Source organism: Pleurotus ostreatus (genome assembly GCF_014466165.1).
Source record: "Pleurotus ostreatus strain PC9 chromosome Unknown scaffold_1, whole genome shotgun sequence".
Classification (NCBI taxonomy): Eukaryota; Fungi; Basidiomycota; class Agaricomycetes; order Agaricales; family Pleurotaceae; genus Pleurotus; species Pleurotus ostreatus.
Window position 1 is genome coordinate 2,341,456 of NW_023503156.1, and position 25,022 is coordinate 2,366,477.

Here is a 25,022-nt window from a genome sequence, read left to right on the forward strand (position 1 = left end):
AGCGACGATACGAAGGGAACTAGTCAGGAAGGCCTTGGACTTCAATGTAAGTTCCTTGCCTGAGATAGAACTTCGAGAAATCATTGCCGCATGAAGTGCATCTAAACATAGGAGTGGAGCGGTCAGACGGCGAACCGCATGCTGAGGAGACACCTACGTTAGGTCATCTGTATCGTTGAAAAACTAAGATCAAGCAAGTCGCGTCATTATTGGGGGGAAGGCGCGTGAACTACCGAGGAGACGTGCCTGAGTATGGTGACAGCCACCTTGTTGAGCTTTGTAACTACCGAACGCCTCACCAACGAGGTCCATGCATCGGATCTCTTTCTGCAAAGAATCGGTGATTAGGGCGCGTCTCGACGGTGCAAGGCTGTAACACCCACGGTTTGATCCCTCTGGCCTGGCTTACTGAAGACAGGCGGAAAATATCAATGAGACTGTGCAGTCGATGAGCCTAGTACGCACGGGATGTGCTTTGTTACGACATATATAGGCCTGCCTCTGGCATTACCTAGTTTCTCTACAACGAGGAATGGCTCTAGAGGCGACTCTGACATGGGGTGAGAAGCAAGCCAAAGAGGGAGGTTCGAGGCATTGATAAAGCCGTCGCCGTAGCTCGGAAGGAGATGGACCGATAACGGGGAAATTGCGACACCCTTCTCGCAAACCTCATTCCGAGAGAATGCTGTGATAGGCTCAACTTGAAGATGCTAGTTACTCGTCTGTTGTAAAGATAAGGGATAAGATGCTCTCAAGGTGCACATGACGCGGAAGCAACAGGGCGGCGCGCCGCTGAGATCGAAAGACGTTTATATTCTGAGTAGATACCATTGCCATTGTGCGGGAATCGAGTGACTAGTCCTCCTTCTTCCCAGCCGTCAGAATCTCAACGCCGGTTTCAGTGATTCTTCAACCGAAGAAGTCAGTCATCGTTTGAATTGAGATACTGGGGGACCTCACAGCAGTGTCTCTTCGAATTGAGCGCTTCGTCGTCCATCAACGGTGGTGGCGGTCCAATTATCCGGCCAGTGGACAGTATCCCAATTCGAGCCGAGGTTGATCATCTGATTCAGTATATTAGGGCGCCTGCGCTACGAGATGTAAGGAGAGTCATACAGGCTCAATGGTGAAGCACTAATCGGAGTCAGTCTTGTGTCATCATCACAGGTCGAGACTCTGGTACCCACCATTCCTGGCTTCATGGTCCCAACAGCCTTGTTCTTGGCATAATGTGGGATGTTGGGTGCACAATGGAATAAATCATTGATTCCGTGACCAGTATAATTCCGGACAGTTGCGCAACCGTTGGCCCGAGCCTTGGGTTCACTGATAAGCCACACAATTAATTTCTGTCCGTGAAATGCCAGTACCCAACAAACTGGACCTACATTGCCTTGCCTAGGTCACGGAAAAGAGCACCTGGTTTACACAGCTTGATCGCATCGTCCAGACACTCTCGTGTGACTCGAATAAGTTTTTTCGATTCTTCATCGATCTCGCCCACGGGATATGTCGCATTCAAATCACCATGGAATCCTGTTATGGAAAGGTGAGGGTGCCATTAGTGAAGATTGATGTGATACGAACCATCGTGGTAGAGGGTTACATCTAGAAAGACCACGAACATCAGGCTACTGGGGAGGTTGTGGAGACTAGTAATATCCCACCTATGTTCACGATGTCGCCTTCTCGAAGCTTCCTTTTATCAGGGATTCCGTGACAGATGGACTCATTGATCGACCTGGAGCACCACTCAGAGGACAGGCCGCCGCATCTTAGATGTAGGCTTACGTGCAGACAGACTTGGGAAATCCACGGTAGTTCAGCGGAGAAGGATACGAATTTCGCTCTATACACGCGTTGTGAACGATTTCATCTATTTCGTCTGTCGTGATCCCTGGACGGACATGGGATGCCGCAAGGTCGAGGACTTCGCGCGCGAGCTTTGTGAAGAACCGTCAGTCATTGCGCTCTCGATCAGTCGGCTAGATACGCACCCGGCACACTGTTCTCATCTTTTCTTGTTCCTCCACATTCAGAATACGCGGCGGTTGTCCGGCAGCTCTGGACTCAGCTCTCGGCTGCCCTGTTCAATGCCACAGGTGCGATTAGCTTACAGTGTGAACTGTACGTCACGGAAGACGCGTCGAATCCTACCATCTTCGGCATAGTCAGGACGGTTTATGTGCTCCGGCACAAGTCGTTTGGGCGAAAGAGGATAGACAGGCTTCAAAGTGCCAGTGTAATCGTAATTGGGAAATGGATTGTATGTGCCATCTATGCGGCGAATGAGCTTTGAGGGAAATACATCGAAATATCACTCACCAGCATAGGCCGCAGCACCGCCCGTCTTAACGATATCATGTACGATTTTGTGAGTTTTCTGCCACACTAGTCATTATTCGGACCTAGATTAACGACGAAATCGACGCATACCCCTACGGTAAACCATCAGACCGTTGAATTCGCACATGGCAGCATATATGCGGCTTACATCCACCCTTGAAGCATGCTTGAGTGCAGAAGAATGATCCCTGAATTCCAAGCCTATTGCGGGCGATGTTCATAACAAATTGACGCAAGGAAAGCTATGCGGCGTACTTGTTGCAGGTTGGACATTCGAGGCGAGAAACTGGATTGCCGTTGGGACAAGACGAGCTCTGGCAGGCAACCGACATGGACGAGACGAAGATTGAAATCACTAAAAATAATCTATCAAGAACTCAAGTTCACACGTGACAGACAGACGAAAAGAGCAAATTAGCCTCATGATAAGGTATAATGGTACGGCACAGATGATACACATGAACGTCAGAAATTAGCAAGATGAGTATGACATCGCAAGCAATGGATTATAAGTATAAAATCGGTAGGTGATGCGTGAGTGTTGGGCAATGATGCGGGATGAGTCGATGAAGATGAGAGCAAGATTTCGATGACAGCGATGATGGGGGGAGAGCGGGAACAAAAGGTCTTCAACAACCTGCGCAGCGATTCAGTGAGGGAGTCAGCAGAGGGCTAGCTGCATGACACACCTGTGATCAACGACGATTCGGATATGGAAGCACTTCGAGCTTGTAAGCTGCCTTCACGTCTCTGCAGGCCTTCCGTAGAGCTTTGAAGTGCGCCACGCCAAATATGTCCACCAACTGAGCTTCGTTGGCATTGATCCATGACTCGGGTGGAAGGCCGCGAGTGGTTCGATGCACGCCTTCAGGGAGGTCCTCCTCGCAGACAACAGTGACGACGCCGGTGAGTAGGCATTGAATGAGGCAGAGTATGTCGTTGATGGGTGGACATATTTTGCGGACGGACTCGAAGATGTCGGAATGGAAGACCATCTGCCATTGTACTCTGCGCTCGGGCGAGAAAAAGGAGCTCGCGTGAACTGGTAATTGTAGTTTCAGAGTCGGACCTGCTGGCAAGCCGACAGATGACCGCCAGATGGATGATGTCTCGATGGCGAATAGCATGCGGTGGTCCGACTCGGAGGAGTCTTTCCATTTGTGCTGGTGGATGAGCTGCGAGCGAAGCGCTTGCAGCCAACGGTGAGCGCGGGCGTATGTGGTGCCGAGCGCGTCTGCGGTAGTGAGCGGTATGTGCGTGCGCCGCGCCCACTCGTCCATGTTTCGCACGTCGCTTGAGAAGACGACCTCGAATCTGGCTTTTCCCTGCATGTCTGGCGGCGAAGAAAGAAAGTCAGAGATGTGACAACAAGCTGAAAGAAAAGCGGGTACCTGATGAAGTTGATGAAAGGGTGCAGGCAGGAGGGGCCACGGGAAGCAGATAAGATATCTGCGCGCAGCTGTGAGCGCTGCGTTGAGATAAGTCTGGAAGAAAGCGAACTTACATGGGGAGGAGGAGAGTCAGTGGTGGGGGACGAGGGACATTACTTTTTGGGAGAGGTGCAGGAGACGAGCCGGGCTGGGCCTATTTATATAGGCCGTCGCCGATTTCGGCGGCATACTTGTCTAGCACGTTAAACGTGTCTCGACGGTCGGGCTGTTGAAAATTTCACCCCAATTTTCCCAGGATCAAGGGAATCTCTTGTCTGGGTCGTCTGGGCGCTTAGCCTTTTGCACAATCTCGCCCCTTTTTAGTCACCTTGTTTTCGTCCCAATTCCTCATCAAGCGAACAACGCCTGCTGCCCAGCAACAGTGACGAAATAAATCCCCATTTCATTTTTCTCCCTTTCACAAATCTAGATTCAAATATTTTTATAGTCGGCCTATAAGCGTCTCGTTGGCAACCGCTGCTATTCTAAAAAAACAATTGGTCAAATTTTTTAACGTCATTCCCGAGACAAGGCACCGTGAAGGGCCCACTGAATTGCACTGCGCTAATCTGTGCTAGTCAATCATCATGGATTTTAGTCGTTCAAAATACAGCTCAGCAATAATCTCAGCTCCCGCGAAGGTACTCCGCCTAAATGTCCCTATCGGCAATTTGTTACGATGGAAGAAAGGGGAAGACACTAGCGGAGGCATCGCGCTCCAGCACTCGTCACCTCTAGAATTTATTCGGTGGCTAGGCCATAGGCTAATCTGTACTGCACACTTGCTAAAAGGTCTCCCGAAGCTGCTTGCAGGCCATAACTTGTTTCTACAGCGACTCCAGAGTTTAAACGTTTACCGACCGACGAAACGGTGGCAAATGCCGCCAGCACCACCACGGCTCGGACGAAACGGTGGGCTATCGCGCCCAACGTCTAGCAGTGACCCTCGGAGAACAGTATGCCCGCTTGCTCGTCACCGCCGAGATTTCATCCTGAAACAAATACGCCCAGGCCGCCCTTCCGGCACCGATAGCTCGCGTTAGGCTAGAAAGAAGCAAGGGAAGTCAATCCCATCAATAAGCTTATAATTTTATGTTCGTTGACCGGACGACTCACGTTACTTCCTGATTGAAACTATTTTCTAAGCAACATGGCGTGAATCTAGGTTGAGAACACCAAGTTGCAGAGAAATCAGGCAAAACAGAAGCGCTTTCCAGACCACAAAGAAGCTAGAATTTCGACCACCTCTGAACTCTGGATTTCTTCTGGATTTCTTGAACTCTCAGCCAGATACCTCGAGTCCCAGGCTAATTAGTCGAGAAATGATTACGTAACAGCTGTTAAGTCATTCGCCAAGGAGTCTGTGGGACTTTCAGCTCCTTCTTGGTTTGCATTGTTCGACCACTGTCCCTGTCTCACTTTGTATTTTAGCGATGCCGGTGAAAACCCCAGTTGCTGAGGGGGCGCAGCAGCTTGCTAAGCAGGCGGACGCCGTCTTCGATGTCTACGCGACATATCAGAAGATATCCGCTGACGACGAAGTAAGCATCGATCGCGACTCGGACGCGATTCGTCCCAAGGAGTTGTATGAATTTTACATCGCAGCTATCGATCCCCCTCGTCGCCATCTTGACGCTGGCCGAGTTAATTGAAAAATCGCATGGTGAGTACGTCCGAGTCTTGCATCATGATCATGACGTTGAAGCAAAGCAAACCGGTGTAAACTAGCCGGGACAATGTTCGAGCTGGTCAAAGAACTCCATGAAGGGGCCGCGGTCCTTGAGAAGCGGTCTCCAAACCCAATAAGCCTGAACGCAGGCTGCCAGCTATTCATTGCATTCGTTACGTTATTCCCCCACGATTCAGCGGTAAGGGAGACCAACTTCCGATATCCTTGTATCACTGAAATCGATCCGTCTGAAAGAGTTTCTCCGACCTAAAGACGGAGCTTGTACAGCAAGCTAGAAGATACGCGGCAGAAGGCTTGACCTATCGTAAGAAAATTGCGGAACTCTGCCTCGGCTTCATCAAAGATGACTCGGTCGTGCGTGAAAGATAGCAGGGCCCTGCACAATTAACCCTTGTTGACTTTAATCTCGAAGATTTTGACCCACTCTTACTCACGCGTCGTGATGCAAACACTTCTTCGGGCTCATCAGCAAAAACGGATATCAGGTTTGTCGCATCAATTGCTACCGTGGCGTTTTGTTCCTCACCTTTTTGGCAAGTCTACGTTACCGAAGCTCGACCTCGCTCGCTTGGGAATAAAACCTACGAAGCACTAACTGCAGCAGGTATTCCCTGCGCTGTCGTTCTAGACTCTGCAGTTGCATACGTTATGGAGAAAGTTGACGTGGTCCTCGTGGGGTCTGAAGCTATCGTGGAAAGCGGAGGGTAGGGTTTGGGTCACTGATTCGTTATCACGAACACGCTGATCCTTTTGTTGCGCCGCAGCTTGATTAATGCAGTTGGAAGCAATCAGATTGCCATCATAGCAAAAGCTGCGAACAAACCATTCTACGCGGTTGCTGAAAGGTAGGCACGCGAGAGGATTGGCGGTTCTAGACTGGCTAAACGTCCACTTAATAGTTACAAATTTCACCGGCTCTTCCCGCTGTCGCAGTACGATCTTCCAAGTCACAAACCTGATATCCTGTCTTTCACAAATCCTCTCTTTAATTCGAAACCGCTAGCAGCTGACGCGGAACACGAGGACGGCATCACACCCTCCGACATTTCGAACGCAGACACCCACAAGGCCCGTTCCGTACCTTTATCCATATCTCAGGAAGACATTTATCGAAATAACCCCGATGTCGATTACACGAGGTACTCGTTCGTTCTTTTTCCTAGCTGTCTAGTGTTGACCTTGCTTTGTTTCAGACCGGATCTCATTTCGCTTGTCTTCTCAGATGTCGGCAGCCTCACGCCGGAGGGGGTTAGCCAATATCTCGTTGGCATGTTCGCAGGTTGATTTCCGTGGTGCGGCGAAATTTGTAGAATATTGGTAAGAAAATGTACTTTAAAGTTATTATAAGAACCTTAGAATCATACATTCGGGATCTTGTATTCAATCACGTCGATGATTCGCTGGACTAGAACCTAAGCCTTACAAGGGAGGTCACCGGAGGCAGATGTGTTGCCAGATCTCATCCTCATGTTCGTCCAGTCCACAAGATCGTCTTTTGAATTGGTGGTTCACAACAAAGTTTCCATCCGGCGGAAGTCCCAGATTTCTCCCAATTACCAGGCGGCAGGGGATTCAGGGAAGCGTTTCTACCTCGATCCTTATCCTTCGGGTAGCCAATCGTATCCCCCCTCGAGGAATAAGTAGCTCGTCGACCCTAAAACAGACGAACGACGGATCTATACACTATGGCGGAATCAAAGTACTGCGTGGGCGAATCGGCCACCGAGACCGACACACATGCTTTGGGGACACCATGCATATACCTTATCGTTGTATCGTTGTAAGCAATAAACACACGCGTACAGCTATGCATACTTCAGTTTGCATTTTTAGCGTTTTAACGGTGCGAAGCTGATGTCACACACCATCCCTCTGGGCAGTTTTGGCTCGATGTGGGTCAAATACCAGCGATTGGTTGTCGACCTCCGCTTTCATCTTGATATGCTGGGGACCAGAGATGCGGCCCGAGCCAGGATAAGTAGTATCGAATCAGCTGTACGATCCTTTGGATTTGGGATTCTGGAATCTTCACTTCGCGTATAAAGCCATTGCTACTTACCTCTGAAAGTACATCAACACCCCGACCTCTTACCAACCCAAAAGAAACGCGTTTTCTGAGCAACTCCACATGTGTCGCTGGCGAACGTATGTCCCCCACATCCAACCCTTGCGATATCCCTGACAATCCACAAGTGTTACAAATCTCTATACGCTCTGCGGTCACCAAGTAGTAATCGTGAGTGCATGGTGTAACTACGTAGTGGTGGCGCGGGACTCACCTGCGCCTATCTAGGTTGACGAGGAGGTTTTTGGATTCTCCAATCATACGAAGGAGGGAGGAGTACTGATGGTTGTTTCCCTCAGCTGAAGTGCGACGACAGATATTGCAAATTCAGCACGACTCACCCTCCCGAATGTGGTCCCAATTGCTCGACGACGTGCTGGCAGTAGTATGTTCGCGGTTTCCTCAACTTGAAGCAGCAAAGCTAATCCACCTTAACCAGTCGCCAATTTCCTGAGATTTACAGTAAGCGGCCATTCCGATGTTTACGCGCCTCGCGGCTTAGTTTTGGTTTTTACGTAGAGCCTCAGTTGCCTCGTTACTGCCCTGATTGCGAAGCCAGACTGGGTTCTGGCGGCAGGACGTCTTAATTTTCTGGATTTTCATCGAACGAAATAAATAGCGTAACATGTATCATAAATAAACGAACCTTGGACTGCCATGGGACTAGACTTTGACTAGAACGGAGGTGTTCAGGGAAAGCGAAGTGGGGGGGCAAGCTCTGATGCTGTGATGGCTTGAAAATCTCGAACAGTTATGGTCACTTCTGTCACAAGGTAAGTGAGGTTACGAAAAAATAGGGTAATAGTGAGACGGATGCTAGGTCTCCACCGGAAACTGCCAGCTCCTCGGAGGGTCAACCCATAGGCTTTGAGATATCAGATGCTTAGCCAAGACAAGTACAGACATGCTTTATCATGGCAGCCATCTTGCAGCGTGCGAAAGGGTACCAAGAATGTGGAGGAGGGCATTCGTCCATAGCTCGTGGAGTTCCTGACAATCGATATCATTGAATGACGCCGAACGAAGACATTTGCTCAGGTGACTGTTTGAGTGCTTAACATTCGAAACACATTTATTCTCTGGAGGGCTAGATTACTGGTTAACCATGGGGCCAATGGGTGGAGTGGAGTTATCATCTAGAAAATTGCATCATGTTAGCGAACCGTAGAGCAAAGAGAACTGGCGCAAACCGGCGGGAGGAACTAAGGATAAAGAGGCCGCTTATCTCAGTTCAAGCAGACGGGGACCCTTGATTATTGAACGGTTCCAAAACCCTCAAAAGCCTGTCGAGTGCACGGTAATGTCAGCTATTGACCCGAGGTACCGAAGTCATATTAATGCACCCTTGCAAAAGCGGTTCGCATGAATATTTCAGAAGACGCGGACGGCCATGCCGTCACCAGGCCGTCACAGGTATTCTGGTGTCCGCGAGCCGCGAGGACACTGTTCTGGTATCGTATTGCCACGGTAGTGGCCTCGCGCGACTCGCGTGGGCCGCGAGGTGAGCGTTCGTCCCTTTTGCTGCGAAGGCGACCCGTAGCCAGCAGCTTCAGATGTGTTTCTGAATAGAATATTCAAGGCTCACGATGTGTTTTAGAAATAAGCCGCTAGTTTTTAGTATTTTCTGAAGTGAGAGTGATCGGTTGATCCAACTTGGGTAGTTTACTCCCGGTGCCTGAGCAGTGAGAAGCCCGGAGCACGTGTCCTGAGCTTGAAGTTCCAAATCAAGTAATTCTCTCGTCCAGTTCGTCTGTGGAGTCGGTCGCTATGTTCACTGCCACTCAGTCCGCCACTCAATGGCTCTTCCCCATTTCTGCCTTGGAAAATACGCCGACGGGCTGGACGCTGCAAAAGGAACTTTATGACCGAGCGAGAGGGGTCGAATTCCTGTTCCGTCTGGGCTCATCTCTGCAACTGTACGTTTTCATTGTCCAAGCCTCGCTGCTGGACTTAACGCAACGAACACAGCCCTACTTCTGCTATGTTGACGGCAGCAACGTGGTTCCACCGATTCTACATGAGATTCTCTATGGAGCACTACCATCGCCAAGTAGGCACCCCGATACTCACGATTGCCGGGCCAGTATTAATAGTTACTCGAAGGAAGTTGCTGCTGCGTGCATATTCCTGGCTACCAAGACCGAAGAGTGTGGCAGGAAGCTCAGAGACGTCGCAAAGATTTACTGCTCCAAGGTCAGCAACATACCAGTTTTGAATGTACCCAGCGACAGTAAGGTACGAGGGAATAGTCGTGTTCGAGATGCTCGCTCACTGACCAATGTACAGGAGGTTGAGCAATGCCAGACGGGCATCCTGCTCACAGAGGAGGCCCTTCTGGAGGCCCTTTGCTTTGACTTTCTCGTGATCAGCCCCCATGCCGATCTCGTTGATCTTTTCGATACTTGCCAAGATGACGATCCAGTTTGTGAGTACGCCTGGAGTATCGCCCACGACTCGTAAGTCCTCTGGAGTTGGCTCCTCAATGACAACAGTTGCTGAATAAAGTAGGTATCGCACACCCTTGTGTGTTTTATACCCTCCAAATATCATCGCCGCGGCTTGCTTTATTTTGGCGCAATACTATATTGACGGCCCGAACTCAATATCTTTAGACGCCCGTGTTTCGCTGCCAGCACCCTCTGCATCCCTTCCAACACCGCCCTCATATAAATCAGCATCGCCTGTTACTTCTCGGTCTGCCATCGACTTTTTTGGGTTCAACGAAGGACAACTGCGCTGTGTTGCAGGTACGGGGCCTTATACACGAATTGTGTATCCACTCATTCGCATGCGTGTAGATGCACTAAGTATACTCGTTGAATTCTACTCCGCTCAGGACGTAGAAATTGCACACCCATACTTAGCAGTAATGACTGCAGTAAGACTATACTGTGAACGACGAATTTCGTAAACTCTGATACATCCTCGTTTTGTAGATTCCTCCTCCTTCCTCGACCACACAGCGTCCTCGCTTCTTTGTGCCGGCAGCCCACCTCTCTCAGCTAAATGCCACCGCGGAATCTCAGACATCGGAAGAAACACACGGGAGAACTCCCATTTCTTCTGATGGAGGCAACACGCCGTCGCACATGGCCCCTGATGGGAGAACTGCAGACAAACCGGGACCCCGCGTTGTTTCCAGGCTCAATGTCGTTTGATTCTCGGCCGATACAAGTCCCGTCTAGCTGCTACATCACCCAGTCTCCCATGAATTGTGGTATCTGGTTTGTGACATTTGGGATCGAGATGTTGGAAGATGCTGGACTATTGGAATTCTCAAATCCCATTGCGTTCGCTTGTGCGCTCCGTATCCAGGCTGCAATGCTATCGCTTCGATTCAACGTTTGGAATGGCCTGGGTTGGTAGTGGGGTAGTCCCACTTCGGAGATGCGAGGCGTCAGCGTGTCAGTCAGTCCGGCGGAGGATCCGGCATCTTGGGAAATGAAATCGATACATGTCGTTTTTGATATTGTGATGCAACACGAGTACTCACCTTTGCTTTTCCCGTCCCAGTTTGATTCAGAAGGTGCTGGCGTGGAGAAATCAGTGTAGATGGTCTGGGGTACAACCTGTGGGCCCAGGCTGCTGATAGGCTCAGGTACCTACACGTTGGGTAAGTCTTCTGGTGATCATTCAGAGAAGGTATATTGCCAGTGCCGCCGCCGGGTCGTAACCCATAATGTCATAGACGGTACATGGGAGGACTTTGTGGAAGGGCTGGGGCTCCTCACACACCTGAGGGATACGAGCTGAGCCCGGAAGTCGCGATGCCGACGCGACCCAGTAGAGTAAGTGCTCCAGAACGGTAGGCCCATAGTCATCGAAGGTATACACGGCTGTCACAAAGGCAGAGGTCCAGCCTGAAGAAGATTAATGGAATGGAAACATAAATATGAAACAAGCCTTTTACCTTTGGTGAAGACACCGAATACCCACTGATCGTATGTTGTAAGGCAAAACCTATTTCGCCTATCAGTTGACTACTGACACATAGACACGGGAACAAACCATCGGCAGTGCTTTGCAGCACAAGTATCCCACAGCTAATGTTTCTTGTGAGCACGGATCAAGGACGCCTGATCAATATGTATGTACCTTTGACCATAAGCGTTCAGAACTTTGAAGGGGTCTGAAATTGGGTTCTCCTTCTCGACGAAAGGGCGGGATCTATAGAGGATGCATTAAGCTACACTCAATCCTGTGAAACGAACTGACAAACCGAACGACAAGATGCGAATTCTTTCATATCCTGTGGAGATAATATCCAAGGCGGCTGGTACGCAACGAGCACCGAGTGGTATCCCACTTCAAAAGCTTCTTCTGGAGAAAAGGAATTTTTCGTCCAAAGGAAGTAGTCAAATAGCTCTTTGTCATCGTCATTATTATGTCCTGGATGGAACCCCCAATCCAACGTAGATGCGAAGAGGATGTGCATGACGCGTTGGGTAGTCGTAAGCAGGAGGTTTTCCAACCACAGAGAAAGTCTACGAAAATGGTTAGTCAAAGTTGGGTAGCCATGTTGTCACATTAACGAAGTACGTTACCTCGAGATGTCAGCTGGTCGTCGGAGCTTTTGAGACGGAATGTCAAAGGTCGGCGGACACGGAATGGAGAGCATTTCTTCCGATTCTTTGTCCTCGTCCTCAATTCCCAGAGATTCGTCTGGAATATATTTATCGGCCCCTGTGGATTTCGTCAGTTATCATTAGGGATCGACTTGGCTAGATATCCTGACAGTCGCAAATACTTCGTTCCCAGCGATCCTCCTTAAGCTCGTGGATGGTTTGTAATTTTCTCCAAGACTCCGGACGAATCTTCAAGTTGTTCAGGTGACTTTTGTGACCCTCTGGGGGCATCTGAGGAGTCGAGGGGTGGCAGAGCATAGGGGGAAGCCCTGCCTCTCGGACGTAGCAGCGGAGATTATCTGTACCACGATACGCCATGAAGGGAGAGAGAAGGAAAACGATGGCCGTTTCAATTTTCGCAGTCTGATATAAATCCACAGGACTACAAGACTCGCCGTTTCGGTAACAAGGTGAAAACAAACGTATCCGAGAAAGGAAGGTCGATGACCTTGTATGTAAATAGATAATTACGTAACGAGGAAGCATAGCTCATAGCGAATAATATACAGGGATCATTGGTTGGCCTGCCGCCCGCACGTAATGCCTTGTACTTGGAGTTGGAGAGGCCGGCCTCATGGCTGAACAACACCGGCGCCCATCCTTTGCCTCGATAAGCAGTCCCCGCAGGTGGTCGGGCTGATTCTGATTGGATTTCGGACAGGGAGTGCCATCAGTCGGATACAGCTGGTTGATTTGCAGCCTGCGAGATAGATGTCAGCACACAAATTCGGATATTCGGGCAAAGATCTCAGAACGCACCAACTGGGTGTATGTGTCGCCGACTGAACAAGCAATTGGTCGCCAAGCAGTCTTGTAAGCGAGTAGACATAGACACGAAGTGTCCGCATTCGGTGTGGTAGCGTCCATCGATGATCTGTGGTAGCAAGTTTGGGTCATCAAAAGGCACAACAAATCACAGCCAGTAAGCACTAACATTGTGACACATATTGAGTTGCCGCTGGAGGGAATATGGGTGTACGTTGAATGTTGAAGGATTGGACGATGTTGGAATTCTCTTGAGAACGGTCGTCGAATTTATCTACTACGCCCAATGGCTGACCGCTGCATGCAGGCCTCATTTACCTGGCGATCTGACCGACAAGCAAGGTGAGGCTGTCGGAACATGCCGCTGCACGGCTGCCAACAAAGCTACTGACCCTCCCAGCGATCTCCAGACGACAACTGCGGCATCTCCAATTTGAGGATTACTGTTCTTCCATCCCAGCCCTGACGTCGTTCGCCGGTAATAATGAGTGTCGAACTTCACCGAGTCCGCAGAGCCTACAGACCACACGTAACTTAACGCACGCAGGTTCCACTTCAAACCTGGAGCGCGACGCGGGCAAGACTCAAACTTGATCACTTCATTTAATGCGATCATGGAGTCGTGGAAAGGGATATGGCAGCTATCGGTCCAGGTCAAGAAGGGGAGAGTCTATTTCCTCTCCACTTGATCTCCTACTCCCCAACAACGTTGGGATACGCGGAGTCAATTTGAGAAAAATCAACCCGCGGCATACATGAGGTTTTGGCATGCTGCCTCGTGGACCTGTGGGTACGCCAGCCTGGTGGATGAAGTGACAATAAGCAAAGAGTCGAAGGCTGGGTCTGATAAGCAGCCCACCATGGCCGAAATTCTGTAGGATGCAGAAAAGCGAGAAAATAGCGACCCATGGAGGTATTACCAATGCATGCACATGACGGCCGGAATTGACGGTGTGCATTGCTGTTGGGAAGGCTTCAACCGAATGAACATGCTACTTATCAACTCGAGGGATCGCAATCGATAATCTCATTAAACCGGAAGCGAGGGGTTCTAATTCATATCACATCTAGCCTTTATGCACCACGATTGCGGATTTCCTTGACAAGCTGTACCTTCTTCCGCACCTTCACAGGGATGTGAGCGCTATTCACAAGACGGGAGTTCATGGCACAAAAAACGCACCTCGTTGGCAAACTGCCTTCGCCATCTTTCACTACTCAATCTGCGCCGCTTGACTCCCTTTTTCTCGTGTCGTTCCGCCATTCGCACAGTGGCTCTGACTTTGTTGCGACTAAGAATAATGTCCAGCCGTTTATATGCTTCGCCAAAGCCGTTCTTTCCCACAAAGACTGTGCGGCCTATTGAGAGCGGTGTGTGAACGACATGCGAGTACAAGGTTCTGATGAGCATACCTGTATACGCGTTAGCTGGTGGAGGTCTGTTCCTCATCCCGTCGTGGTTCATGGCCCAGACCTCGTGTGGGGATTGAAGGGCTCCTCGTCCGTTTTCCTTTGGATAGCTTTTCATCAGGGTACCCCAGGTAGCGTCAAGGGGTCCAGAAGACCTGGATTCAGTTGGGTAAGGAGTGTCTCTTGGTAATGCTGGCGACGAATATGTCCGTGAACCAAGTAGTGTACGCGATGCTGAAGCAAGGTTTGAGAGGGCCAACGTCGGTCGAAGCAGTGTTGAGGCCTTTTGGACGACGGCAGCGAACATGATGTCTGCGTTGCTGGGAAGGGAGGAAAGGAAATGTGGCTTGGGCGCTAAAGTGACCCGGACGGTCACTTTACCATGTCCTCCGATGTCCTACTCGAGGAATTCGAGGTTTGTGAAATTGCCCTAGAAAATCGCGCTTACACTGATTCTCAAGTTTCAAAGGTCCTTGAATCGATATATCCCACTGAGTTGTCCAGTTCGTATTGCCTACAACCGATTCCTTCAGGCTATCTCAAACTGAGGCCCATATGAAGAACTCTCTGATACCGATATCCAGATCGAGGCAGAGCCAGATGATCCAGGAGACAGCGACGAATCTGGTTCTGTGTATTTACGAGACATCCATATCGATGTATTTATTGATTTCAATCTATAGTGAAACTCCTGCTAAAAGTACATTACCCCAACGCGTATCCAGACGTTCTTCCAGAGCTCTCGCTAGAGCCCGTAGACGGCGAGTTCGAAGATGAGGAACTGGACGCGCTGGTCGCTGATATGGAATCTGTGGTGCGTCGTTCGTTCCGATGCTCAGTGTGCGGTCGATTTGATCAACCGTAAATAGGGCAAGGATAATCTTGGGATGGCGATGACCTTTACGCTGGTGTCTCATTTACGAGAAATCTTGTCCAGCCTAATCCGAGAGAGAGCGGAAAAGAAGAAACGAGAAGAAAGGGAGAAGGAGCGATTGGCTTTGGAAGTATGAACCTTGGCTATTGCATGTCGGCCATGCCGCTTACTCCAATCTATTAGGCGGAGGAGGCAAGGACTCGTGGAACACCAGTGACGGTGGAGTCGTTCAAAGCATGGAAAGCCAAGTTTGATAGGGAGATGGCAATCAAAAAAGCTAAAGAAGATGAAGAGAGGCTCAGAGGAATGACGGCAAAAGAACGCGAGGAGTGGAAGAGGATGACGACGAGGCTGTCTGGTAAATTATTTCCCCTTCTTCGTCCCCGATCCATGGATGCTAAGTACACCTTGTTTAGGGCGGCAACTATTTGAACGTGGTAGAGACCTTGAGGATGAAGCGCTTCTGGAGGAGGGCGCCGTTTCAGTAGATATCAGCCAGTACGACAGATCGGCGGTAGAAGACGAAGCAGAAGAGGAACATGTAACATTCAGTGATAGCGATTAACACCATGCCATGTCCATGTTGTACATACAATCTAGGAAATTAAATATGTGTAGCCTATAGACCCTGTAATAAGCCTGCCTCGCTCTCCATCCCCTCAAATTCCCCACCGCCGTCGATCTCACGACAGCCGATGCTGTCGTTTCCTTCTTCCCTCAGGAATCCGTCTTCAGACACATGTAAAGGGCGCCCTCGAGGCATATCACCATGGATAACATCAGTTCCCATCAGACGGAGCCACTGAAGAACTGGTTTAGTGACCCATCGCTTAACGTCCAAGCCGTGATCCTTCTCGAACCAGCCCAGGTGCCCGCCTTTTGGAGTGAGTGCCATAACAACATAGCCCGAGTCTCCGCCATGCATAGGGACGTCTTGAACAACAGGATCGTCGGCGGCGTTCACAGCCAGAAACGGCACCTTGACATCTCCTAGGACTTTATGACTAGATGCCCAGTTGTAATAGTCCGTCGCCGAATCAAACGGGAATGTAGGAGGAGATCCGCCCGCTATCCGAGTGAATGTGTTGTCGAATTCCTCCATAGTAGGGTTATTAAGCTCGAGTGCTGTGATAAGTGCTTTCGCGACACGATGTTCGGGGTCTTTTGAGAGAGGTTGTATGTGCTTCTTGAGGAGGTTGAGCAGATTCGAACCCATCCCTCTGGCATAGATGTGCTTTCCTATGAGAGTACTGTTCAATCTACATACGGAGGCGAAATGATTAGTAGTTGACAGCCGGTGGGGATATGGGCGTCCTTACGCGTTATTATTACATGCCAGATCCCATGGCTGAGGTGAGGTTATGTCAGGTGGGCTGGGTATAGTATGTCATAATTAAAAAGAACTCACACAAGCAAGGGCACACCCTGCAACAAGTCTGCTCTTTTCGCCCTCTTCAGCAATATAACGAGTCATGACATTGGATCCCAACGAGAAGCCAAGACCCAATAACGGAGCTTTCGGATAAAGCTTGCTTATATACATCAACGCTAGGCGGATGTCATCTGTATGTCCGGCTGAATATAACTGTTGGCTAGTAATTGGCACGTTAGCACCTTGGCGAAAGTGCGTCGTTAGTAATCTGTTATCTCATGCGACGAGAGGCACATACATCCTCTGAAGTTAACTACAACCGCCCGGTAACCGAGTCCACCTTCTGCCTCCGGCGTGCAGGCAGGGTGTACGATACATCTCACATACGATTCATAGGAGCCTGAGGGGATGTCAGTTCGCTTGTAGCTCATGCCAACTTGTCCGACACTCACCGCCCGTCAAACCGTGCAGCACCACTATTACAGGTGCATCTTCGCGAACACTAGCATGAGAAGGCGCAAAATCTAGTCCTCTAGTTATTTCCGTCAATCGATTATTGATTAGGATAACACTATCATGGAAGACGAACAACGTGCCGCCATCTTGCAGACGGAGATACTTTCTGGAAGAAAGCCATTATTAGCAACAAAACGATACATCTCAGACCCTCGTGTCGCACCTATCATATATAACCTTGTCGGTCTTTGTAAAGTCTCCAAGCACGCAGTATATAGTTTGCAGATGACCACTACGGAAGCGCCATTAGCCTGGAACCAGGGATTCTAGCCCACCACTCACTTGAACAACCACCAGGATGGCACGAACGGTTCAAATAAACTCGGGCACTTTGTTTCGAGGAGGTTTCGCAGGGACAGCCGGCTTTCGGTACACTCGTCCTTCGCCGCCACCGAGACGTAGGCTGGCTTGTCAGGGAAGTGAATGCGAGTGGCCCTCGAGCTGAAGATAACCCCCATTGCCGATTTTCAACTGGGGGACAATGAAGTTTGATGGTAAAATGATTTGGACATGGCGGTGGACCGGCAGCGGCTCAGGAAGCTCTTAATTCCTTCGGGAATCCCAGAGGCCAGAGTAAGGCAGAAAGAAGTGTCACAATTGCTTACGCAATATCCCGCGGTGGCGGCAGCAATTGTACTTCCTCCATCCAAGAAGGATGAAAACCCGTGAGGTCAGAAATTTAAATTAAATAATCAATGTGGGGTTTATCTGCCTCGCGCAGAAGCTTATTCTTGATTGCGACCATTATCCTCAGGCGACGCGTCTCAGAAATGTCCAAGGCCAACAACTCCTCTGCCAAACTCGGCGCGTACAAGAAAGTTCCGTGTCGCGTAAAACAGTCTCTCTGCGCTGTCCAAGGGGATACTCATCTCTGTTTCAGTATTTTGATAGTCACGGTGGGGCATTGGACCCTCCATGCCCTCAAGGAGATATATGCCGGTGGGTGTAATCTCGATACAAGAATGAACGTGCACACACCAGGAACAATATAGATTCCTGCATCCTGAAGATGCTGACTGGGGAAAGGGGAAGCAAAACAACAAAGGACGCGACAGGAAGCTACCCCAAAAACCAGAGAAGTACACGCGCAGCAGTGGGAAGCACGACATTCATGAGCGGAAAGGAAATGATAAGATATTCGATGAATACCAGGCCAATCGACGATCGGACGCTCTAGTTCCCCAGTCGGACCTTTTTGAACGCTACAAGGTCGACACGGGAATCGTTAATACCGAACACGATGTCCAGTCTCGCTACAGGGGTGATAATGACTTCAGCCCTCGCAATCGGGAAGGGCATGGACGTAGGAAGGAGAGTCGAGGAAAGGACAGCACTCTCCGATCGTTCAGCGGAGGAGAAGAGCGATACGGCTTCAAGACGGAGGAAATCGAAGATGCATCTTTCCATACTCAAAACCCAAGCTTAACCTGGGAAAACGAGGTAGATCTTGCTTGCACATATACGAATGTTAATGATCCAGAACATAAATACAGAGTGGTGATGGAAGTTTCCAGACTAATCGGGGAAGGAAACTCGAGGCGAGGAGATCAGAGAATGAAGGTCCTGCAATCAAGGAAGTCGTGTCCGCTGCTAGGGGGTGTTCTACACCAGCATCGAGGCGAAGCTGGCCGAAAATCCAATTACTGCACGATGTCAAAACATCCGAGACGTTTTCGAAGATGTTCAAAGATATATCCAAGTTGGTAGAACATGTGCTAGACGCTAGACAGGCCAACTGATGAATATGTCTCAATATAGACTCGCCAGCGCGGCCGTGATGAACGCGGCCCAGCAAGCGGTGGAAGAAAAGAAATTATCTGCATACACCGAATTATCCGCGTCCGTCTCCAAGATCTCCTCTTCTGCGTCGAGTATGATGGCGCCAGCATTGGCTGAAGTATTCCTCCACCATACAGAGTGCAAGCAACGAGCGGACCAGAGTTCTGCTGCTCTTGGGGCTGCATGGACCAAGATCATGAACGAGTTCCTAAGCGAGATAAATCGGAACGTAGAGGAAGGATTACGGAATATCGTAGAACGTTTGGAAGGTCAGGATATCACCAGAATGCGCAAGCAAGGTTCTCCAGGTTTGAAGAGGGCATGGGATGGGCACGAGGCCACAGATGTCGGCAGGCATCCGTCACTCGAGGGAGGCTGGCAGGGAAAGATTGGTGGTAGGAACAGGGCCACCAGCGACAGCGACTATGGCGGAATAGCACCGGCCAAGCGACGTCGAACAGGAGGATCGAGCCATACGCCAGAGGCCAACGATCAGCTCAAGGATGATCTGAACCCATACACGACGTCCTTCGTGGAATCGTTGAGACAGCAGATGAATATGCAGGATCGACAATTGCAAGCCCTCCAACGCGAAAATAAGGAGGTAGGTGATCACTTCATGCATATCGTTTCAAGGCCCATGAACTGTATGTTTGTCACAGCTGAGAAGTACGATCGTCCAAAGGCGGGCGTGTAGCTGATTCAACGCAAGGCTGTGGAGTTGCAATGAAGCTGCGCAAGGTCCGGGATGCGGAGTAGGCAGCTTCATGTCGGTGTGCTGACACGAGTAGCGTTTGCAAGCTCCTCTTCCAAAGATGAAACCGGCAGGAATGTCGCCCGTAGTCGCTGGTAGTAAACGCTAGAATGTTTAATCGTTTGCTGTGGGCATTTGGTGCAAGGCAAAGGCGTGTCCCATCGGCCAACCGGAGGTTTACGACCTAAAAGAGCGTTGGCAGTCATGGAGACAGGTAGAGCCTAAGGCTGATGGCGGCTGCACGGTTGTGCAAGTGAGGTGGGAGTGTGTGTTAGCATCAGTCCTCCGCGTTCTGTTTCCTGTGGCGGGGAAGGCAGAGTTCAGGTTGGAGTCAGTGATCCTCGATTTGGGCTTCCATCTAGTGGTCATGTGATTGGCAGTTCATACGCGACGAGCTGGCTACTACCTTTGTTCCCGACGCGTTGCATTCGTATGGAAGAATTGAATATCAGGCCGGCCTCACCATGACTCGTTCTGCATCCATGTCACCCCTTACGCCGCCTCAGTCTCCTCCAGTCCAATCGATCCAACTACTCGAAGTAGCCGACACACAGACACCAAGGAAATCCACCCCGCCAATCACGAAGTCGAATCCTGAAGGTTCTCTCATGCGCCGCTCAAAACGAATATCAAAAGCAGCAGACGCTGTCGATGAGCTGGCCCTAGCAACCGAGGAGATTGGTAGTTCTGGTGATGAAGGGGATGCAGACGGTGCCGAGCGTGGATCGGGCGAGGATGGTCTTGACGCTATCGACAGTATGCAGATACCTGAAGATGGTGAGTAGCATCGTAGCCCTAAAATTTTATCGCTCTGTTGCGACGGTAATTGCAACTAGAACCGACATCTGCCCTTGCCTCAAGGATTATCAGAGCTCATGATAATCCTTCACCACCACCCGACGCTGGATCGATTTCTGTCAGAGGAAGAAGGAGCCGGAGTCCGGAAGAAGAGGACTTCGTTGCAACTAGGCAGTTAGAACTCGAAGAACTGACCGATGCCATAGCCCCACTCATCGTCGCAATGTCTAGGGAATCGTCCCCCCTGATCCACCATGCTGAATCCTCGCCTACCGTTTCGCCTCCATTAGAAGTCAGCCCCTCCGACGACCCTTCTAACAGCGACAATCCTTTTTTGTCACCAATATCTAAAGTTTTGAGCCTACCACCCGTTGCCCTGGATTCGGAAATACACCAGCTGCCCTCCTGCGTGGCTGACGTCGACGAACAATTAACACCCAAAGCTGCTGCTCTTCAATTAACTCCACAGTCGAGAAGTAGCGCTGACGGTAGATACATTAATCCTACGTTGACTTGCCTGCCAGCATTGACGGCGATCGTCACAGACAATGTTACTCAAGGCTTACAATTCGCTCGACCTGACGATGAGTTACAGCCACCGCCGCCAATGCCTTCACAACATGCTCCTTCCACACCGCTGCCCAAGGCATCCTCCAGCAAATTAAACTATGACGAGACGACGTCCGTTCTACGAAGATCGCCCCGACGAAGCATAGCGCCAAAGTATGCAGTGTCGAGTATAGTAAATTCATCTGACTCCCCGCATGTTGGAACTGCGCCTTTCTTTTCTATGACTAGAATTGAATCACCAGCACGAGACGAGAGGTCGACAGAGGCTTTCTCCTTGAACGATCCCCATGACCTCGCAGCATCTGGTTTACAAGCGGCGAAGAGTCTCAAAGGAAAGGAGAAGGTCACTAAGGATGAGGGCGCTGAAATCCCTCGCGTAGCCAAATTCTCTAGAGCACTTGGGTCGCTATCCCCCGACTCGAGTAGAATGCTTTCCCAATTACGATTTGAACCCGGGCCCTCATCTATCGCTCAGGTCCTGGCCGAAGACGGTGGTAGCAAAGCATCGCCTCGTAAAGAGAGTTTTCTGGCGGAAAGACTTGTTCCCGCTCCCGTGTTTCCCCATCTCTTCGAAGGTCCGCAACGAGTTCCTATGACTCCGGGTAGACAAACTAGTCCGAGACGCGATGTTGGCTCATCTAAACCGCAATCCATTGACCTTGCTTCCTCCCCCGATACAATGCATTCCCCGGCTCGCCGGGTGCCAATTGGCGAAGCCGTCTCGAAGGGCTATATCTCGCCGCTCAAGGCAGCTCAGCTCAGCTCGGCCAAGGGATCTATATCCAGTGGTGCATCCCGCCTTCAAACACTGAACATTCCCCGGACAGACTCACCCGCGCGCCGAGTGGTAGCTGAGTCGAAGGGGGGCCAGCGCGCCGGAGACGCGCCGGTTGCCAGGTCAGGCGCCAAAGTTAAACCAAACATCTTCGCGGCCAGTCAGCGATCTAAGTCAACAACAGAGACGGCTCCGCGGGCGTCATCCAACCCTCCGTACACGCCCAATCATTTACCATCCACCAACCTTCCATTTCCTCTTGTTTCTGCAACGGCGAATCACAAACTTTCGAAGATCGTTGAAGACAAGGATCATGACACCGCCCCACCCGAATCTTCGCCGTCAAAGGATCCTCCATCGTCCCCAACGAAGTCGAGCCTCAAACAGGTTAGCAGTAAGATACCTCGACCGGTTACTAAGCCATATGCTCGCCCCATCCCTCCCATTATCAAACGAGGGGATGCCTCTGACACTCAGAGGACCACTGCGTCGACGTCTCGTATGGTACGTCTGAATTGCGCCCGAGGGCGAATAGTTTGTGACGTCTATCTCATTGTAGATAAACCGTGCACCGTCAACAACCTCCAGCTATTCTGTTAGCAGTGTGGCACCCTCACCTCTCAAGCGGAAACGGCCTGATCCTAAGCCTGTAAACCGTCGACCAGTCCCTCTGGCCAAAGATAAAACCTCGGACAGTCGAACAAAAGAAACTCTTTCAACCGTGCCCCCAGCCTCGCCAACTAAGTTCAGACTTGTGGTTGATGTCCCGTCTCTCCCCGAGGCCCCCAGCCCAATGGTGATCAGCCCGTCAACGGATAGTAGTATCCCTCTTCCATTACCCAGCGAACAACAGGCTGTTGAACTTGCCGTACCGTCATCTGGAGCGCCTGTATTTACATCGCCGCCACCGACCTCTGACAACTCATTACCAATGGCCGAGAACGCTACTGAGCACAGTGCTGTGGGCATTCAGGACTCCGATACGATGTCTAATGGTCGGGTGCGACGAACTACACGCACGCGGAAGCCAGTCCAATACTTCCCGCCTGTTGAATTAATCAGTCAGCCTGAGCCTCGGGCAGCTCCGTCACGGCGAAAGGCCGCTGCAGCACCAAACGAAGCTGAGGGTTTTGCGGGGTTGAGCACCGTTGCACTTCGAACGCTAACAACAAGTAATACCGCCCGAAATCAAGAATATCTAACGGTGAAATTGGAGACACAGGTTATTCGTAAGGAGGGTTCAAGGCCCGAAAGCCCTGTCGTGAAGATCAAGACGGTTGCTGAGCGACAACAAGAACAGCGCGGTCACCAGAGGGAGCAACGTGCGCTCAGAAGGCGCGCCCGTCGTATTGGGAGCCCCATTGATGAATCTGATGACTCCTTGCCCGTAATCACAACGCCCGCTGAGGGCACTGGCTCACCGCAAGATCGTAGTTACAGCGAGGATGATAGCGATACTGCCGATCGACCCGTGAAGCGCACCAAGGGAGCTGAGGATCGACGTGTAAGGTGGAGAAAGTCGTTGACTAAGTTCGTCATCTTGGATGATATACAACCGGGGACACGATCACGGTCACAAGCGAATGCTTTGGGGAAGGGTTGCCTCGCTTCAAAAGCAAAGGTGCGTCCAGTATAATGTCGGTAGTGCCATCATTGACCGATGGGATAGACTGTCGAGCTTGACGCCCTTGGTAATTTACCAGCTGCGAAATCACCTTTGAATGATCTTGTTCAAGAAAGTATCTTCGTACAGAAGTTCGTGTATGACGACGACGAAGTGGAGCCAGTAGAACCCCAGGTTGAAGTGATAGTGAAGACTACGCGGTCAAGGACAAAGAAGGGCAAATCATAACTTGGTTGTTAAGCGATCTACTTTGTTGGCCAATGATCTTGTGGGAAGTTGTCGTTATTGACTTTGCGACACAACATTATACATATAATTGCATATACTTCCAGGGCACTTACTTTGGTGCCCTGTAAACCACTCCTGCTCCCGCCTGATTGACTGGGAAGATGAGCATTTCTGCAATGTTGACATGGGGTGGTCGTGAGGCAACCCAAAGGATTTCCTCAGCGATATCGCTCGCTACCACTGCGGATGACGTTGAGCGTGTTTCTGATAACGTGAAACGTGCGGCTTACAAGGTTGCATGCCATCATACACTGTCTTCGCGCGGTCTGTATCACCTCGGAACCTGACAATAGAGAATTCGGTCTCAACCATACCTATTCCAACATGAGACTAAGACCGTTGCCAACTGTTGCAGATGAAACCTACCAGGCTGGATTTCTGTCACTCTGATTGGCGTGTTGACCAATTCCTTGAGCAACGAGCCATTGAACGCGCTAACAGCAAATTTCGTGGCACAGTATATTCCACCACCTGCGTATGCCTCGCGACCAGCTACGGAACCAAGATTGATCACATGGCCAGAATTCCTTGCCTTGAACTCTGTATCAATCAGCAACGAGTACCCCACGGCTCTATGTTGAGCCGTTGATGAATCAATTAGTCACCTTTGACAAAGATTTGGGTGAGGCGAATGAGGCCGAGGACGTTGGTCGCGAACATCCCCTCTACGTCGATATCAGCAATGTCACCGATGTGTTCAATACCTTTGACGAATCTACGCAGAGGGATTAATAGGTTGTTGATACCAGACGGCGGGATATGACACTTGCCCAGCATTGTTCACTGGCAAGCGAGGAAATTAAACAGAATGAAGGAGATTTAATGAGAGAAATACCTAGGACATCTACAGCCCTTAGGTCGCTGGGAATTTTATCGAGGATCGACGCGACTTGCTCTTTATCTGCGACGTCGGCCTGGATAGTCGCAAACTTTCCCCCCTGAGTGACTCCGGATTCTTTGTGGGCAGCGACACATGCATCGGCGACGGACTTCAGTGCATCCGCCCGTCGGGCCACCAATATGACATTGGATCCAGCCTTGCAGCTCGGTTAGAGATACGTTTCCCTCGAGCCTCCAATACAGATATTCACCTTGGCGAAAAGGAGTGCCGTTGCCTGTTCGCCCATCACAGTCAATGAGGCTTTTAGACTACAAGCCCAAGACTCGACTCACGGCACCTATCCCGGAGCTTGCCCCCGTAATGAGGACAGTCTTTCCGAGCAGACGAGAGACGTTGAATAGAGACATTTGGGATTGGGAAAGTCGACGGAACGGCGGCGCGGGGAAGTGCCCTGGCCTGGTATATATATAATCCTTATCTAATCGCCATCTGGGATTTCG

At 50.4% G+C, this 25,022-nt stretch overlaps 11 protein-coding genes across 11 annotated transcripts; 4 read left to right on the forward strand and 7 right to left on the reverse strand.

Annotated features, from left to right (window-relative positions):
* Positions 1 to 855: 855 nt before the first annotated feature.
* On the reverse strand, positions 856 to 2,678 carry MAP1_1 (Methionine aminopeptidase 1; the record flags this gene model as incomplete). The annotated part of the gene is made up of 13 exons (XM_036770472.1): positions 856 to 907; positions 961 to 1,064; positions 1,117 to 1,134; positions 1,188 to 1,326; positions 1,389 to 1,536; positions 1,588 to 1,608; positions 1,668 to 1,741; positions 1,792 to 1,943; positions 1,998 to 2,086; positions 2,158 to 2,277; positions 2,326 to 2,391; positions 2,495 to 2,547; positions 2,602 to 2,678. 13 exons carry the CDS (start codon positions 2,676 to 2,678, stop codon positions 856 to 858), a joined length of 1,113 nt encoding a protein of 370 aa, XP_036636317.1.
* A 363-nt stretch (positions 2,679 to 3,041) lies between these two features.
* On the reverse strand, positions 3,042 to 3,677 carry PC9H_000819 (uncharacterized protein; the record flags this gene model as incomplete). The annotated part of the gene is made up of 1 exon (XM_036770473.1): positions 3,042 to 3,677. The coding sequence occupies one exon, from the start codon at positions 3,675 to 3,677 to the stop codon at positions 3,042 to 3,044; it is 636 nt and encodes a 211-aa protein (XP_036636318.1).
* A 1,532-nt stretch (positions 3,678 to 5,209) lies between these two features.
* On the forward strand, positions 5,210 to 6,750 carry GCN3 (translation initiation factor eIF-2B subunit alpha; the record flags this gene model as incomplete). Its single annotated transcript, XM_036770474.1, has 9 exons — positions 5,210 to 5,317; positions 5,382 to 5,439; positions 5,505 to 5,644; positions 5,701 to 5,820; positions 5,879 to 5,951; positions 6,005 to 6,170; positions 6,231 to 6,311; positions 6,366 to 6,605; positions 6,660 to 6,750. The coding sequence occupies 9 exons, from the start codon at positions 5,210 to 5,212 to the stop codon at positions 6,748 to 6,750; spliced, it is 1,077 nt and encodes a 358-aa protein (XP_036636319.1).
* Positions 6,751 to 9,298: 2,548 nt separating this feature from the next.
* Positions 9,299 to 10,689, forward strand: PC9H_000821 (uncharacterized protein; the record flags this gene model as incomplete). The annotated part of the gene is made up of 7 exons (XM_036770475.1): positions 9,299 to 9,447; positions 9,500 to 9,581; positions 9,635 to 9,766; positions 9,818 to 9,987; positions 10,040 to 10,278; positions 10,330 to 10,409; positions 10,468 to 10,689. The coding sequence occupies 7 exons, from the start codon at positions 9,299 to 9,301 to the stop codon at positions 10,687 to 10,689; spliced, it is 1,074 nt and encodes a 357-aa protein (XP_036636320.1).
* A 30-nt stretch (positions 10,690 to 10,719) lies between these two features.
* Positions 10,720 to 12,474, reverse strand: PC9H_000822 (uncharacterized protein; the record flags this gene model as incomplete). The annotated part of the gene is made up of 9 exons (XM_036770476.1): positions 10,720 to 10,964; positions 11,025 to 11,133; positions 11,183 to 11,391; positions 11,442 to 11,491; positions 11,540 to 11,574; positions 11,627 to 11,698; positions 11,751 to 12,015; positions 12,076 to 12,214; positions 12,267 to 12,474. 9 exons carry the CDS (start codon positions 12,472 to 12,474, stop codon positions 10,720 to 10,722), a joined length of 1,332 nt encoding a protein of 443 aa, XP_036636321.1.
* Positions 12,475 to 12,645: 171 nt separating this feature from the next.
* Positions 12,646 to 13,235, reverse strand: PC9H_000823 (uncharacterized protein; the record flags this gene model as incomplete). The annotated part of the gene is made up of 3 exons (XM_036770477.1): positions 12,646 to 12,856; positions 12,916 to 13,030; positions 13,091 to 13,235. The coding sequence occupies 3 exons, from the start codon at positions 13,233 to 13,235 to the stop codon at positions 12,646 to 12,648; spliced, it is 471 nt and encodes a 156-aa protein (XP_036636322.1).
* A 760-nt stretch (positions 13,236 to 13,995) lies between these two features.
* On the reverse strand, positions 13,996 to 14,638 carry PC9H_000824 (uncharacterized protein; the record flags this gene model as incomplete). Its single annotated transcript, XM_036770478.1, has 3 exons — positions 13,996 to 14,046; positions 14,105 to 14,280; positions 14,335 to 14,638. The coding sequence occupies 3 exons, from the start codon at positions 14,636 to 14,638 to the stop codon at positions 13,996 to 13,998; spliced, it is 531 nt and encodes a 176-aa protein (XP_036636323.1).
* Positions 14,639 to 14,713: 75 nt separating this feature from the next.
* PC9H_000825 (uncharacterized protein) lies at positions 14,714 to 15,770 on the forward strand (the record flags this gene model as incomplete). The annotated part of the gene is made up of 7 exons (XM_036770479.1): positions 14,714 to 14,746; positions 14,801 to 14,834; positions 14,893 to 14,958; positions 15,015 to 15,145; positions 15,201 to 15,335; positions 15,389 to 15,563; positions 15,622 to 15,770. 7 exons carry the CDS (start codon positions 14,714 to 14,716, stop codon positions 15,768 to 15,770), a joined length of 723 nt encoding a protein of 240 aa, XP_036636324.1.
* Positions 15,771 to 15,824: 54 nt separating this feature from the next.
* PC9H_000826 (uncharacterized protein) lies at positions 15,825 to 17,551 on the reverse strand (the record flags this gene model as incomplete). Its single annotated transcript, XM_036770480.1, has 8 exons — positions 15,825 to 16,464; positions 16,525 to 16,553; positions 16,614 to 16,819; positions 16,876 to 16,977; positions 17,030 to 17,109; positions 17,167 to 17,199; positions 17,257 to 17,325; positions 17,376 to 17,551. 8 exons carry the CDS (start codon positions 17,549 to 17,551, stop codon positions 15,825 to 15,827), a joined length of 1,335 nt encoding a protein of 444 aa, XP_036636325.1.
* Positions 17,552 to 17,863: 312 nt separating this feature from the next.
* Positions 17,864 to 23,621, forward strand: PC9H_000827 (uncharacterized protein; the record flags this gene model as incomplete). The annotated part of the gene is made up of 9 exons (XM_036770481.1): positions 17,864 to 17,923; positions 17,974 to 18,032; positions 18,086 to 18,533; positions 18,587 to 18,792; positions 18,852 to 19,476; positions 20,007 to 20,403; positions 20,463 to 22,273; positions 22,329 to 23,390; positions 23,439 to 23,621. The coding sequence occupies 9 exons, from the start codon at positions 17,864 to 17,866 to the stop codon at positions 23,619 to 23,621; spliced, it is 4,851 nt and encodes a 1,616-aa protein (XP_036636326.1).
* A 109-nt stretch (positions 23,622 to 23,730) lies between these two features.
* PC9H_000828 (uncharacterized protein) lies at positions 23,731 to 24,929 on the reverse strand (the record flags this gene model as incomplete). Its single annotated transcript, XM_036770482.1, has 8 exons — positions 23,731 to 23,861; positions 23,912 to 23,995; positions 24,048 to 24,221; positions 24,287 to 24,396; positions 24,446 to 24,464; positions 24,517 to 24,718; positions 24,773 to 24,796; positions 24,855 to 24,929. The coding sequence occupies 8 exons, from the start codon at positions 24,927 to 24,929 to the stop codon at positions 23,731 to 23,733; spliced, it is 819 nt and encodes a 272-aa protein (XP_036636327.1).
* Positions 24,930 to 25,022: the final 93 nt, after the last annotated feature.